Here is a 14,821-nt window from a genome sequence, read left to right on the forward strand (position 1 = left end):
GTCAGCTTCAGGGTTACTCCCCCTATACACAAGGGCACACTGCTGACTTGTGGGCATCCTTCTGGCCACCAGGACCCCCAGGTCCCTTTCTCCTGTGCCCTCTCCAACAGGTCAGTGCCAAATCTGTACTGGTCCTGGGACTGTTCTTTCCCAGGTGTAAGACTCCCCTTGCCTGTGTTGGAGTTCATCCATTTTCTCTCCACCCCCCCTCTGCCTCCTGCCCAGGTCTGGCTGGTTGGCAGCACAGCCCCAGGGGGTGTCAGCCACCTCAGAATGCTTTTCAGAAAGGGGCATTCTGTAAAGCAGGCTTTAAGAAAGGCAGCAAACAACTGCTCAGAAAATAACCCCAGGCTTTACAATGTGACAGCTACACACAGTGTAGTCACCTGTGTCCTTCCAGGGCTTTAGGCACCTCAGGAGAGCTCACACACTGCTGCCAGCTCCAGCCAGCATGCTCCACAGAAACTGAGCCACTAGACCTGCACCTGGGGAGGCACCACTATGGATTAGGGGTGACCTGCTGGAGAGTAGCTCCAGCTTGGAGCGTGGACAGTAAGATACCCACGGGACAGCAAAGTGCCCTCGTGGCCAGGAAGGCAAACAGCATCCTGGGCTGTATTAAGAGCACAGGCAGCAGGTGAAGGGAGGTTCTCCTCTCCCTGTACTTTGCCCCGGTGAGGCCACATCTGGAGTGTTGTGTCCAGTTCTGGACTCACCCATTCAAGAGGGACAGGGAGCTGCTGGAGGGAGTCCATTGGAGGCTATGAGGACAGTTAAGCAACTTCAGCACCACTCTTAGAAGGAAAGGCTGAGAGTCCTGGAGAAAAGAAGGCTGAGAGGGGATCTGATCAATGTCTACAAACACCCAAAAGGTGGCTGCCAGGAGGATGGAGCCAGGCTCTTTTCTGTGATACTCACTGACAGGATGAGGGGCAAGGGACACGAACTCAATCACAGCAAGTTCCACCCCAACATGAGGAGAAATGTCCTTACTGGAGCAGGCTGTCCAGAGAGGCTGTGGAGTCCCCCGCTCTGGAGAGCTTCCAAACCCACCCAGATGTGTTCCTCTGTGAGCTGCCCTGTGTGACCCTGCCCTGGCAAGGGGGTAGGACTGGATGATCTCTGGAGGTCCCTTCCCTGACGTTCTGTGACTGGATCTTCCTGCAGCCACCTTTCTGCAGGGACACCAAACCAGAGGCACTCTGTGTATCTGCTCTGGCATGGAAAAGCCTCTCAGAAACATCAGGCCAGGGTGCCAGGCTGTGTTTGCAAGTCACTTGTGTACCCCTGTGCTCATTACAGGAAAGTCAGCTCTGGAGGGTTTGCCTGTGGCAGTGCAGAACAGCTCCCACTAACCTGAGCACACTCGACAGGCTTGGACAGCCGAGAGGGACTTCACTGCTCGCTCTGAGGCTGCCTGGGCTGGAGCATTCAGTGGTGATTCTAGAGACAGTTTTCCCCACCCAAACCACCTCTGTGCTCACACATCAGTCACCAGCGTGCTTAGAGTCTGAGAGGCAGAGCAGTGTGGGGGAAGAAGGCCACAGCTAAAACCCAACAGGCCAGAGGCTTGGCTGCAGGCAGGGAACAGACTGCCTGTGCAGCACGGATCTGCCGGAGCCCTGGGCCAGCTGACACAACACCAGGAAGGTGGCACCCACAGGAAAGGTACCTGATGAAGAAATGTAGAAGCTAACAGGCAGACCTTTGCATCACAGTCACAGGGAGAGCCCCATGAAGAAGCTGTAGACCTGCAGCATCAGGCTCAGCTCAAACAGCTGCCAGGCGAGCGGCAAGCGCTGGCACAGGGTGACCTGTCCCGCTGTCACACACGAGGCACAGCACAACCACCAACCCTGCAGACCTTCCCGGCCTGTCAAGAGGGAGCTGCCCCGAGGAGGCCTGACTGCAGGGCCTGATAGTCCCCAGAGGTCCCTTCCAGCCCCTAAGATCCTGTGACTCTCCAGAACCCTGAGTGCCAGCCCCTGTGCACACACCACACTCTGCTCGCTCCCCCGGCACCGGGGCCTGCGAAGGCAGCAGAGATCAGAGAGTCCTGTTCCTGGCCCAGGGCTCTGTGATCACCATCACAAGATGTGGGCACCGTGGTACCCTCCAGCAGCACAGACTGGTGAATGAGACAGCACTGACCTGGAGCTCGCCCGGGCTGCGTGGGGCTGCTCTGCAGCTGGGAGGCGACAGAGAGCGCCCACAGGTCACAGCGGCGCAGACAAAGGCCACCTCAGCGCAGCGGGGCACGGACTCGGAGAACGCTCTGCATTGGGAGGGAACTTAAAGACCACCCAGTTCCAAGCCCCTGCAGGGACCCTCCCACCAGACCAGCCTGCTCCAGGTCTCATCACACTCAGCCATCAGCTCCCCCCACAAGGCTGGGGCATTTCTGGTCAGGACCCAGGCCACTGCTGAAGCTGCACTTTCCGTGCTGCAGTGTCTTCTCCAGCAAGACTCAGGCCCCTTACAGCTCCTTTAGACTGGCAGAGCAGAAAAGGGAAACCAAATTTCACATCTCAGACTCAGAAGAGCACTTCAACAAGCTTCTGAGATACAGCTGTGCTTCAGTAAGTCATAGGATGTCTGGGTTGGAAGGGACCTCCAAAGCTCAGCCACGCCAACCCCCTGCACTCAGCAGGGACATCCTCCACCAGAGCAGGTTGCCCACAGCCCTGTCCAGCTTCACCTTGAACATCTCCAGGGTTGGGCCTCAAGCACCTCCCTGGGCAACCTGCTGCAGTGTTCCAGCAACCTCCTGGTGCAGAACTTGTTCCTCACATCCAATCTTAATCTGCTCTGCTCTCATTTCAAACCATTGCCTCTGGTCCTGTCCCTGCAGGCCTTTGAGAGGCCTCTGCAGCCTTCTGGTAGGATCCCTTCAGCTACTGGAAGGCTGCTTTAAGGTCTCCCTGGAACCTTCTCCAGGCTGAACACTCCCAGCTCCCACAGCTTGTTCTTGCAGCAGAGGTGCTCCAGCCCTTGGGTCATCTCTGTGGCCTCCTCTGGCTATCAGCACCAGCTATGAGATGCTGTTTGCACCACGCTGCTGCCTTCTGCACAGCACAGTAACCCCAAAAGCAGGCACAGCCTCAGAGAGAGGTTTCCATGACCCTCCATTTCCATTAACAAGCCAAATGTATCACAGACATTTCAGATCTTGAGTTGCAGCTCCCAAAGGCCTGAACTTTAGCTCTTAAGAGTTTCAGTAAACTTTTGAGAAGCACATCTGAGAAACTGTGACTCATAAATCAAAGTAAGAGGAGTGATGAGAGGAGACTTTATCTCCCAGGCAGCCACAGCAGAGAGAAGCAAACCAGGCTGCGGCAGCATTTCTCCCCCAGAGGCACTGCCTCATGACTGTCACTCCCTCCACCCCTCTGCCACCTTACTTTTGTAGTTCCAGTGGATGCTGGTGACTTGGATCTCCTGAGTTGGGATATACTCCTCAATGAACTTCTTCCCCTGCAGCCGGTGCCAGAGGGTGGTTTTCCCAGTGTTCCTGTCCCCTCGGATGACAATTTTCACTGAGGAAGAGAGCAAACAGACAAACAGAGCTGGTGAGAAGCACACCAAGAGCTGTGCAGAGCACCTCAGCTTCTGCAAGCATTACTCAGCTGTAATTAGCTCTCCCACAGCACACAGCCATGAAGAGCTCTGCCAGGGCACAGCAGCCCCAGCCACCACAATCAGCCTTCATTCAGCTCCGTGCACTTAGCTCAGCAGAGAGCACCCAGAGCAGCGTCTGCACAGCTGCAGCCAGCTAAGCTCTGCTCCCTCCTGCTGTGCCACTGCACAGCCCCTGCTCCCCCTCTGCCACAGCCTACTCCCTTGCCAGTCCTCCATGCCAGGCTCCTCCTTCAATGACCTCCTGGATCCTTTCCATTACTCCTTAAACCCTTCTCATTCTCTGAGGAAGCAGAACCAGGGAATCTCCTACAGTGGCAAAGAGCCTGAAGATGGAGCCCAGCAGCTGACCCAGCACTGCCAGGGCACCACCAATCCACATCCCTCAGCACCACGTCCCCAAGGCTCTTAAACTCCTGCAGGGATGGAGAATCCAGCACTGCCCTGGGCAGCCTGTTCCAGGCCTTGACAATCCTCCAGGGGAAGGAATTGTTCCTCATGCCCAACCTGAACCTCCCCTGCTGCAACTCGAGGCTGCCTCCCCCTGTCTTGCCCCGTGGGAGAGGAGATCAACCTTCACCAGGCTCCCACCTCCTCTCAGGCAGTTGTAGAGAGCCAGAAGGTCTCCCCTCAGCCTCCTACTCGCATCCTAGCCCCTGCTGCCCACTGAGAGCTGAGGGCCCAGCTCTCAGCTCAGTCTCACAGGCAGATCCTCTGCTTGGTGCTGCTGCTCTCTGCACCCCACAGTGTGGCTCTGAACCCCAGCACTGGCACAGCTGTTCTGGGAAGGTGTTGGGAGAGCTGAGAGGCAGCTTCCAGTGGGTATCACTGCAGAGCTAAGCTGTCATCACCCTCAGCTTCCGTGCCCTGAGACAGCAGCCTCTTTCTCCAGGGGCAGCAGAACCAGACTGCTCTCCAGCTGCTGCAGCTCACAGCCCTGCTGGTCCCAGGCCAAGGCAGCTCTGTCACAAGGGTCTGTCTGAAACTGCCCTCAGTACCCTCACCGAAGTGCCTCTGCTGATGGCCACAGTCAGACACCAACCGCCCCCAGATCAGTCCAGCTTCCCAAGACAAGGGTGGCACCTGGGGGACACAGTCCTGCAAGGAGCAGTGAGATAAGCCCAAGAGCAATGGAATCTGTGGGTCTCCTTCAGCTCCAGCCCTGGAGCCAGGCCTCACCTGGGTTTGGGCATGGGGGCACTGATGGCCATGGCAAAGGCTGCCTCAGAAAGTGCAGCCTGGGCTGAAGGCACAACAGCTCTGCTCACAGCTGCCCGCTGAGGCCTCTCAGCTGATCCAGCACCCTGTGCTGTGCCTGTACCCGCAGCAAGGTCAGCAGCCCATGGGGGCACACACCTGGGCCTCCCCAGGGAGGTGTCCAGAGTACCAGCAACTGCACACAGCCCAGAGCCACTGCTGGAGCAACTCACAGGGGCACAGATTACCCCTGGTTGAAAGGGGCCCTCTAAGCTCACCTTGTCCAAGCCCCTGCAGGTAGCAGGGACACCTCCAACCACATCAGGCTGCCCAGGGACACGGCAAGTTAGATCCTGAACATCACTGGGGCCTCAACCACATCTCAGGGCAGCCCGTGCCAGGCCTCCCCAGCCCCTCTGTGCAGAACTTCTTCCTGATGTCCATCCTGACTCTGCCCTGCTCCAATTCCAAACCACTGCACTCAGCCTATCCCCACAGGCCCTTCTGAACAGTCCCTCCCCACCTCTCCTGCAGCCCCTTCAGGTACTGGAAGCTGCTCTGAGGTCTCCCTGGAGCCTTCTCGTCCCCAGGCTGAGCAACTCCAGCTCCCTCAGCCTGTCCTCTGATCATCTCCATGGCCTCCTCTGGACCCACTCCAGCAGCTCCAGGTCCTTCTTGTGTTGAGGACTCCAGAGCTGGCCCCAGCCCTGCAGGTGAGGTCTCCCCAGAACAGAGGGGCAGTATTCTCTCTCTCCACCTCTGGCCATGCTGCTCTGGATGCAGCCCAGGCTGCCCTTGGCCTGGGCAGTGTCCATTGCCAGCTCCTGTCCAGCTTCTCACCCACCAGCACCCCCAAGTCCTCTGCAGGGCTGCTCTCAGTCTCATCACCCCCAGCCTGGATTGGTGCCAAGGACTGCCCTGACCTAGGTGCACACATCTGAGAACTTTCCAGAGTGTCCCCTGGAGTTATTTCACTCTCCACAAAACAGCATCTGGCATTCTCTAAACTGTCTGTGCTTCACCCTTGCTTCAAACAGCAACCACGAGGCTGCTGAGAACAGGAGCTGCCTGGTAGGGAATGGCTCTGCCTGAGCTCAGGAGCTGCCACCCCCCAGAAAAAGAGACACCCAGAGGCATCTAATGGCAGAAGCAGGGGATCAGGATCAACATCTGGGCAAGGAAATGCCAGACTGGAGGCTCCTTCTGTGGTCACTCTGGAGGCAGGGCAGAGGTTTCTCTCTGCCCTGAGCTAACCTTCCAAGAAGCAGTGGAGCTTTGTCTGCTGTGCTTGCAGAGTGCTTCTGCTGTTTGCTCTTCCACACAGTTACTTGCTAAAACAGCTAAAGCATAATAAAGGCAAAAATAAAACATCTTTATAGGCTGAGACCCCACCCAAAGCATCTCTGCAGAGACACCAAATCCTTCCCTGCCTTTCCTCTCCCCCTCTGTGTGATGTTGTTTCCTGCTTGCAGATGGTGAAACAATCAGTGGAGATTGCTGAATTAACTCACAGAACACAGAATGGGCTGGAAGGGACCTTCAAGATCATCCAGTGCCAGCCTTTGCCATGGGCAGGGACACCTCCCATCAGCACAGCCTGCTCAAGGCCTCATCCAGCCTGGCCTTCAGCACCTCCAGGCAGGGGCAGCCACAGTCTCCTTTTGCAGCCTGTGCCAGGCTCTCCCCACCCTCACTCTCAGCAATCTCTTCCTCCTCTCCACTCTCACTCTCCCCTTTCCCAGCTCAAAGCCATTGTCCCTCAGCCTGCCACTCCCAGCCCTTCTCCAAAGTCCCTCCCCAGCTCTCCTGCAGCCCCTTCAGGCACTGGAAGCTGCTCTGAGCTCTCCCTGCAGCCTTCTCTTCTGCAGGCTGCACAGCCCCAACTCTCCCAGCCTGTGCCCACAGCAGAGCTTCTCCAGCCTCTGAGCATCTTGGTGGCCTCCTCTGGACCCTCTCCAGCAGCTCCAGGCCCTTCTTGTGCTGGGTTCCCAGAGCTGGAGGCAGTGCTGCAGGTGAGGGCTGAGCAGACTGGAGGGGCAGAATCCCCTCCCTGTGCTGCTGCAGTCTATGGCAAAGGCAGAGATCCCTGCTGGCCCCTTTAGGCCTTTTGAACTGCTCTCACTGCCAACCTCACAGACCCACTTTACATCCATACTGCCCCACCATGTGCAGCACGAGAAACCAAAGCACTGAGTTTTAAGGGACAAGCAGAGCCTCCCTCAGCACTTAGGCTGCTTTCAAGGTGCACCTTCAGGACCTCTCCCACAAGACTGGACTGAGGTCTCCCCAGAAGGGGCAATCTTACCTCTCCTGCACTTGTCTAGTGCCAAGGGCATTATTTATGCAGCTACACATTGAGCTAGACCAGGAACAGAACTGTCTGAAAACCAACCCCAAATGTACTTCTTTTCAGTTTTCCTCTCCAGCTCAGGTGCCAGCTGCTGTGCAACAGGAGCAGCCCAGGGGAGGCATGGCTGGAGTGGCAAGCAGGTCACCCCCACCCCTGACAGCTCCCCTCTGGATCATGTAATGGGTTTGCACAAGCCCAAAGGCCCTTTGCAGCTTCAGCACTCCGTGTCAGGATCTCTTTCCCCTGACACAGGGCATCAGCTTCCACTGACTTCTTTCCTGAGGAGGAAGGTCTTTAAAACCAGACCAGGCAGAGGGCAGCTCTGCCCAGTGACAGAAGCCTGCAAGGTAGGAAGAGCTTAACGGGTTCCGGGGCACAGCCATGCCAGTCCCTCGCAGCCCTGGGCTGTGGCTGATGTGGAAAGAGGAGCAGTGATGCTGGGTAAGGTCAGAACTCTTACCCACAGCAGCACAAGCACTGCCTCGCTTGAGTTCAGTCACTACTAACTGCAAACAGCCACAGGCTTGTAGCAAAGCCATGAGGATTGTCTGGGGAGAGAAGAGGAGGGATGGGAAAAAGACCAAGAGGAGAGGAGAGAGCTAACCAAATCCCTTTGTTCAGTGCCCTGCAGCAGGTTTTGGCTCTCCAGATGGGGAAACAGAAGCAGAGCAGTGAAGGTCCAGAGGGCAGGTCTGGGAGATGTCAGAAGCAGGCATCAGGAGTTCCCAGCTCTGCCACACTCCTCCAGGGCACTGCAGCCAGCTGAGAGTCTCAGACCCTGCAGCAAAGGTCCCCAAACTCCTCTGCTGCTAACCCCACAGGGAGGGTCATAACCTTGCCCTTGCCAAGGATCTGGGGGCTGTGACCACAAGGCTGCAGTTGCAGGCCTGAAGCTGGTTCTGCTGCCACAAGCAGCACAGCTGCCCTGTGGGCACCAGGCCAGGCAGCATCCACAGCAGGTCTGCCACACCTTGCACAGCCCTGGGAGAGCGACACTCACAGATGGGTTGGGTCAGAAGGGAGCTCTAAAGCTCATCCACTCCAACCTCCTGCACTCAGCAGGGACATCCTCCACCAGAGCAGGCTGCCCACAGCCCTGTCTAGCCTCACTTTGAACATCTCCAGGGATGGGCAACCTGCTGCACTGTTCCAGCAGCCTCCTGGTGCAGAGCTTGTTCCTCACATCCAATCTCAGTCTGCTCTGCTCTCCTTTCAAACCACTGTCCCTGGGCCTGCCCCTGCAGGCCTTTGCAGACAGTCTCTTTGCAGCCTTCCTGTAGCCCCTTCAGGTACTGGCAGGCTGCTCTTAGGTCTTCTCCAGGCTGAACAACTGCTCCCTCAGCCTGTCCCCACAGGGGAGGTTCTCCAGCCCTCTGATCAACCTCATGGTCTCCTCTGGACCCTCTCCAGCAGCTCCATGTTCTGTGTTGAGGACTCCAGAGCTGGCCCCAGCCCTGCAGGTGAGGTCTTCCCAGAGCAGAGCAGAGGGCAGAATCCCTCCTCTCCATCTCTGGCCATGCTGCTTTTGCTGCAGCTCAGGAGGTGGGAGGCAGCAGGAAGGGGGAAAGCCTTTCCTTTGGGAGTGGTGCTTAGTGAAAAGCCTTCAGGCACAGCCTGAGAACTACTCCCAAACAGCATGGCAGCAGTAAGGACCCTCATGGTTACCAAAGGGCACAAGGCTTTAACAACACTTTGTCTTTTAAAGCACATTTGAGGCAGAAAAGTAACAAGGAGAGGAACTGGGGAGAGGTTCTGATAGCTACTGACTTTGGAAGTGAGCGCTGGTGGCAGCTGGGGGCAGGTGGGCAGCTCATAGGGCACACTGTACCCCAGGCACACTGCCCTAGGGGCCACACGGGATGCAGCATGAAGAGTGAAGCCCAGAGCAGAGGTGGATCACGTTCTGAGGAGCAGGTCAGCTGGAGCTGGACAGGCAGCACGTCCATGCCCTCTGTTCCTGTCACTGATCATCTCGACTAGACAGAAGGAAGGCATTTTTGTGCTGAGGGTGGTGCAGGTTGCCTGGAGAGGTGGGGGGTGCCTCATCTCTGGAAGCATTCCAGGTCAGCTTGTCTGGGGCTCTGAACAACCTGCTCCAGTTGGGGATGTCCCTGCTGACTGCATGGGAGTTGGGCTGCATGAACTTGAAAGGTGCCCTTCAACCCAAAGCAGTCTGTGAGCACCACCAGCTAACTCCCAGGGGAGCCTGCTGCCAGTGCAACCCAGCCAGAACTCCTCATCCTTGTTTGGGCCCCAGTGCCTGGCAGAAACCCAACAGCTGAGGACCCTGGTGCTGCTGATTCCTCTGTCATTTGGTTAAGCAGGCACTGCTGCCAAGGCACCGAGATCCACCTGGCTTGGTCTCCACCCTGCCTGCACTCCCCTCGCAGGGCCAGCACAGCTCCCTGGCTGGTGATGCAGCAGAGGAGCTCCAGCTGCAGCTAGAGGTGCTCCTATCCAGTGCCTGGAACCCTCAGTGGTCACTCCAAACTGGTTACAAGGACAGTCACAAAGGCGGGCACAGCACAGCCTGTTCTGAGCCCCGTGGCAAGGCACCAAGAGGCAGGTGACAAGGCCCTTGTCCTGGCCATCCACTGCCCACCTCAGCAGCAAGCAACACAAGGCACTCCCAGCACTCTAAAAGTTCTCCTGGGAAGGAAACAGGCTCCAGGTCATGACCAGTGATGGTCTGTGGAAGCAAAAGCTGCCATCACAGCATCCTTTGGTTTAGGCTCAGGCACCACCAGGGCAACAGAAGTGCCAACAGTGTGTTAGGAGTGGCTACAGAACACATTTGCCCTCTTCCCCTCCAGGGCATCAGACTCAGCCAGCTCGGATTTAGGAAGGGCAGGTCCTGACTGACCAACTTGATCTCTCTTTATGCCCAGGTGACTGCCTGCTGGACGTGGGGCAGGCTGTGGATGGAGTCCACCTGGACTGCAGCAAGGCCTCTGACACTGTCTGCCACAGCAAACTCCTGGTCACGCTGGCAGCCCTTGGCTCGGACAGGGGCACTCTGTGCTGGGTTAGGAAGTGGCTGGAGGGCTGGGCACAGAGAGTGGTGGTGAATGGTGCCACAGTCGGCAGCTGGCACCAGTGATATGCCCCAGCAACCAGTGCTGGGCACAGTCCTGCTTAATGTCTTCACTGCTGATATGGACAAGGGGGTTTGGTCCAGCATCAGTGAGTTTGCAGGTGACACCAAGCTGGGAGCAAGTGTGGATCTGTCGGAGGGCTCTGCAGAGGGACCTGGACAGGCTGCACAGATGGGCACAGTACAGTGCCAGGAGTTTTAACAAGGCAAACTGCCAGGTTCTGCACTTTGGCCACAACCCCAAGCAGCTCTACAGGCTGGGGACAGAGTGGCTGAGAGCAGCCAGGCAGAGAGGGCCCTGGGGGTGCTGGCAGAGAGGAGCTGAAGATGAGGCAGCAGTGCCCAGGTGGGCAGCAGAGCCAATGGCATCCTGGGCTGGCTCAGGAGCAGTGTGGGCAGCAGGACAAGGGAGGTTCTTGTGCCCCTGTGCTCAGCACTGCTCAGGCTACACCTTGAGTGCTGTGTCCAGTCCTGGGCCCTTCAGTTTAAGAAAGATATGGAGGTGCTGGAAGGTGTCCAGAGAAGGGCAGCAAAGCCGAGGAGGGGCCTGGGGCACAGCCCTGTGAGGAGAGGCTGAGGGAGCTGGGGGGGTGCAGCCTGCAGCAAAGGAGGCTCAGGGCAGAGCTCATTGCTGCCTGCAGCTGCCTGCAGGGAGGCTGTAGCCAGGTGGGGTTGGGCTCTGCTGACAGGCACCCAGCCACAAGCTGTGCCAGGGCAGATATAGGCTGGATATTAGGAAGAAGTTATTCGTGGGAAGAGTGATTGGCACTGGAATGGGCTGCCTGGGGAGCTGGTGGAGTCACCACCCCTGAAGGTGTTTAAAAGGAGACTGCATGAGGTACTTGGTGCCTTGGGTTAGTTAATCAGAGGGGTTAGGTGACAGGGTGGCCTCAAGGATCCAGGTCTTTTCCAACCTGGTTAATGTTGTGATTCCTCTGCTGACCACTGTGTACCTGCCAAGGAAGCAGCACTGGTGATGCAGCTCTGCCCTTCCCCAGCAGTGGCCCTTGGAATGGCATTCCTTCACAGCCTGCCTGCCACCACCCTCTCAGCAAGCTGCAGCACCCTGGCTGCCCAGTGCCAGGGCTACACAAGGGTAGTTCAAAGCCCTCTGCAAGCCTGCCTGTAGCTCCTATAAATATTATATAACAGCAGTGCTGGGAAGAGTTACCATGGAGATTGGAAAGCTTCCCTTAAGGCAAGGACAGAGAGCTGCAGCTCCATTCCAGATATGAAAGCAGTAACTAGAACACAAATCCAGATAAGGCAGAGCACAAACCAAAAAGCCCTCCTGAGGCTTTCCATATCCAGATAAAAAGCAGCCGAGCTGCAGCTGGCAGCTCAGCTGCCTCCTTTCTGACCTGGCTGCACCGACGGCATCAGGGCCAAAGCCATGCAGGTTGGCTGAGGATGCAGTCAGTCAACACAGCACAGAGAGCTGGTCCTGCCAGCTGCTGTGCCAGCAGGATGCAGCTGATCCCAACTGTCCACCATCTGAAAAGTCAACTCCTGTCTCCTCCATAATTCACAAGCTGGTGTCAGCTACCTGATCTCAACAGGTCCCAGCAGAGCACATGGGTAAGTTGTGCTCTGTGGGCTGCAGGAAGCCTCTGCACAGATCAGTGCTCTGCAACCAGCAGCTCCCCAGGCTCTGCTGGGATGCAGCACTGCACTGCAAGGCACAACAGCCTCCTCCTCACCCCCTTTCACTGGAAATGAGGCCCCCTGAGGGTGCCACTGTGCTTCTGCTCACAGCCAAGGCCACTTGCTAAGGCAGGAATTCCCTAAATGAAGCACGCCTGCCATGTCTAACAGATGTGCCAGGGACAGAGGCACCACATGCTCTGCCTGCTGAAGCAGAGCTCCAAAGCACACGGGCCCCGAGGCACGGTGGGTGTGGGTAACACTAAAGCAAGCCAAAGCAGCCCCAAAGCGCCAGGGTAGGATCTGCTGTCAGCTCTGCTCCCCCAGCACCTGTGCCTCTACGGAGCTCACCCAGTGCCACATCCAGGGGCCAAGAGAAGGCTGCAGAGGGCCAATGGAGTAAAATGAGAGCAGAGCAGATTGAGACTGAATGTGAGGAACAAGTTCTGCATTGTGAGGGTGCTGGAACAGGTTGCCCAGGGAGGTGGTTGGGGTCCATCCCTGGAGATACTCAAAGTGACACTAAATGGAGCTCTGGGCAACATGATCTAGGTGAGAATATCCCTGCTGAGTGCAGGGGGTTGGACTGGATGAGCCTTGGAGGTCCCTTCCAACCCAGACCGTTCCATGATTCTGTGTTTACCAACCAGCCCCTTCCCACCTGCCAATCTCTCAGCCTCCTGCAGGCTGCCTTCACAGCTGCCAGACCCTCACCGAGGAGCTGGTACTCACTGGGATCATCTCTCTTTCCAGCAGGGATGACACAGCCACTGTCCCTGGCTCACAAATGTGACTCTGGGACCTATTTCCCACACTCACACTGCCCTCCTGAAACTCTGCATTGCAAATCATCTTCACTGAGCTTCAGGGGGAAACAGAACCCTGAGCCCCAGAGAGGGAAAGGGGGGAAATAAAATCAAACCCTGAGCCTCAATGGGGCGGGGGGGGGATGAAAATCAAACCCTGAGCCTCAGTGGGGCAGGGAGGGGGATAAAAATCAACCCCTGAGCCTCAATGGGGCAGGGAGGGGATAAAAATCAACCCCTGAGCCTCAATGGGGCAGGGAGGGGATAAAAATCAAACCCTGAGCCTCAATGGGGCAGGGGGGGGGATAAAAATCAAACCCTGAGCCTCAATGGGGCAGGGAGGGGGATAAAAATCAACCCCTGAGCCTCAATGGGGCAGGGAGGGGATAAAAATCAACCCCTGAGCCTCAATGGGGCAGGGAGGGGATAAAAATCAAACCCTGAGCCTCAATGGGGCAGGGAGGGGATAAAAATCAAACCCTGAGCCTCAATGGGGCAGGGAGGGGGATAAAAATCAAACCCTGAGCCTCAATGGGGCAGGGGGGGAGGATAAAAATCAAACCCTGAGCCTCAGCGGAGGGGCGAGCCACAGAGAGGGTGAAAAAGGCACCCCCGAGCCCCAGCATTGAAAAGAATCACAAAAAGCTTCCCCGAGAAAAGGGCAAACGTCTCAGCTTTAGGGAAGAAAGGGAGGCTGAGGTGAGGCACAAGGGCAGGCAGCTCGTCCAGCACCGGCCTCCGGTTAGCGCTGGCAGGGCAGAGCCTCTCCACAGACCCATCCCGCAGCCCTGAGAGCGTCGCTGCAGCCGCCGTGACCGCGGGCTGCGGGAAGGCCACGGCACACTCCGCGGAGTCACTCTCCTGACGCTCCAGCAGCCAAAAATCGATTTCCAAGGAGCTGCGTCCGGGCGGGCAGCTGCTGCCGGGGCCGCACCGACGGCGCAAAGTTTCCGTCCCCTCCTCCCACGCTCCCGCGGGCTCGGCCGTTTCGCTGCAAGCTCGGCTCCGGGGGAATCCTGCCCCAGCCCCACCATGCTCGGCACAGCCGCACGCGTTCCGCGCCCCGCGGGGCGCCGGGCAGGCTCCGGGGCGGCGGCGAGCCCCGGCGGCACTCACTGTTGTACTGCACTCCCTTGGCGAACCTCCGCTGCAGAGCCTGGTTCATGGACTGCAGCCCCGCGGGGATGTTCTTGTCTCTCACTGGCGCCTGGTCCGAGCCCACCAGCTTCTTCAGGGCCGAGAACATCTTTCTGGTCCCACACCTGCGCCACCACCTCCGGGAAAAGGGTCGCGGCTCCGGGGCTCAGCGGCGGGGCGGCCCCGCGGGGCGCATAGGGGAGGTCACCGCTCGGGGGGGCGCGGGTCGCTCAGGGCCGGGACCGGGCTAGGCCGGCCATGAGGGCCCCCTGGGCTTGGCAGGGCGGAGGTGCGAGAGTTCGACTCGGTCTGACCTGCCGCAGCGGGGAGGAGGCTCAACCGGGGCCCCGCCGTGTGCAGGGGAGGCGGGAGCTAACCGGGCATGGCCCGGGGCTGGGCCGGCGCGGGAGGAAGGGGGCGGCGGGGCCGGGGCAGCTCAGCCGGGCCGCGGCAGCTCAGCCCCGCCGGGCACCGCCGCGCAGGGCCGGGCGTGGGGAGCGGAGGCGGCACAGGGCTCGCGCCGCCGCCGCCATTTTGCCTCTTCCGCCTCGCCGCCGGCGGACGCTGCGCGCGCGGCGCCGGTACGGGGGCCGGCAGGGGCCAGCAGGGCTCGGAGCGCGGTGGCAGGGCGGCCGCGGGGGTCCGGGGCTGACCCGGGGGAACCTCGTGCGCCGCCTTCCCCGACTTCGAGCGGACCTTTCCAAGAGCCCCACGGCCCCTTTTGGGGCCCCCAGACCCTGCCGACACTCCCCTGGGATCCTTCGGGGTATTTCATAGCCCCTGCCCGTGACGCCCATAATCCCTGTAACCCCCCCCGGGGCCACCCCAGAATCCCTGGGACACCTCTCACTGAGACTTCACTTCTCACCCTCCTCCCCGGAGCCCCTTATGACCCCCTGTAATCCCTCCTTCCTGTTGCAGCTGTTCTCCCCCTGTGACTCTCACAACCCCATTACT

General features: G+C 58.5%; 1 protein-coding gene across 1 annotated transcript in view; it reads right to left on the bottom strand.

Annotated features, from left to right (window-relative positions):
- RABL6 (RAB, member RAS oncogene family like 6) overlaps positions 1-14,405 on the bottom strand; it is a 60,222-nt gene extending 45,817 nt beyond the window's left edge. Inside the window, exons 1-2 of the mRNA XM_064170926.1 lie at positions 13,844-14,405; positions 3,402-3,536 (exon numbers count right to left, since the gene is read on the bottom strand). Of these exons, the coding sequence (XP_064026996.1) occupies positions 3,402-3,536; positions 13,844-13,973 (265 nt within the window). The 5' untranslated portion in view covers positions 13,974-14,405. The remainder of the gene's footprint in view (positions 1-3,401; positions 3,537-13,843) is intronic.
- Positions 14,406-14,821: the final 416 nt, after the last annotated feature.

Source organism: Pogoniulus pusillus, chromosome 35 (assembly GCF_015220805.1).
Source record: "Pogoniulus pusillus isolate bPogPus1 chromosome 35, bPogPus1.pri, whole genome shotgun sequence".
In the NCBI taxonomy this organism is placed as follows: domain Eukaryota; kingdom Metazoa; phylum Chordata; class Aves; order Piciformes; family Lybiidae; genus Pogoniulus; species Pogoniulus pusillus.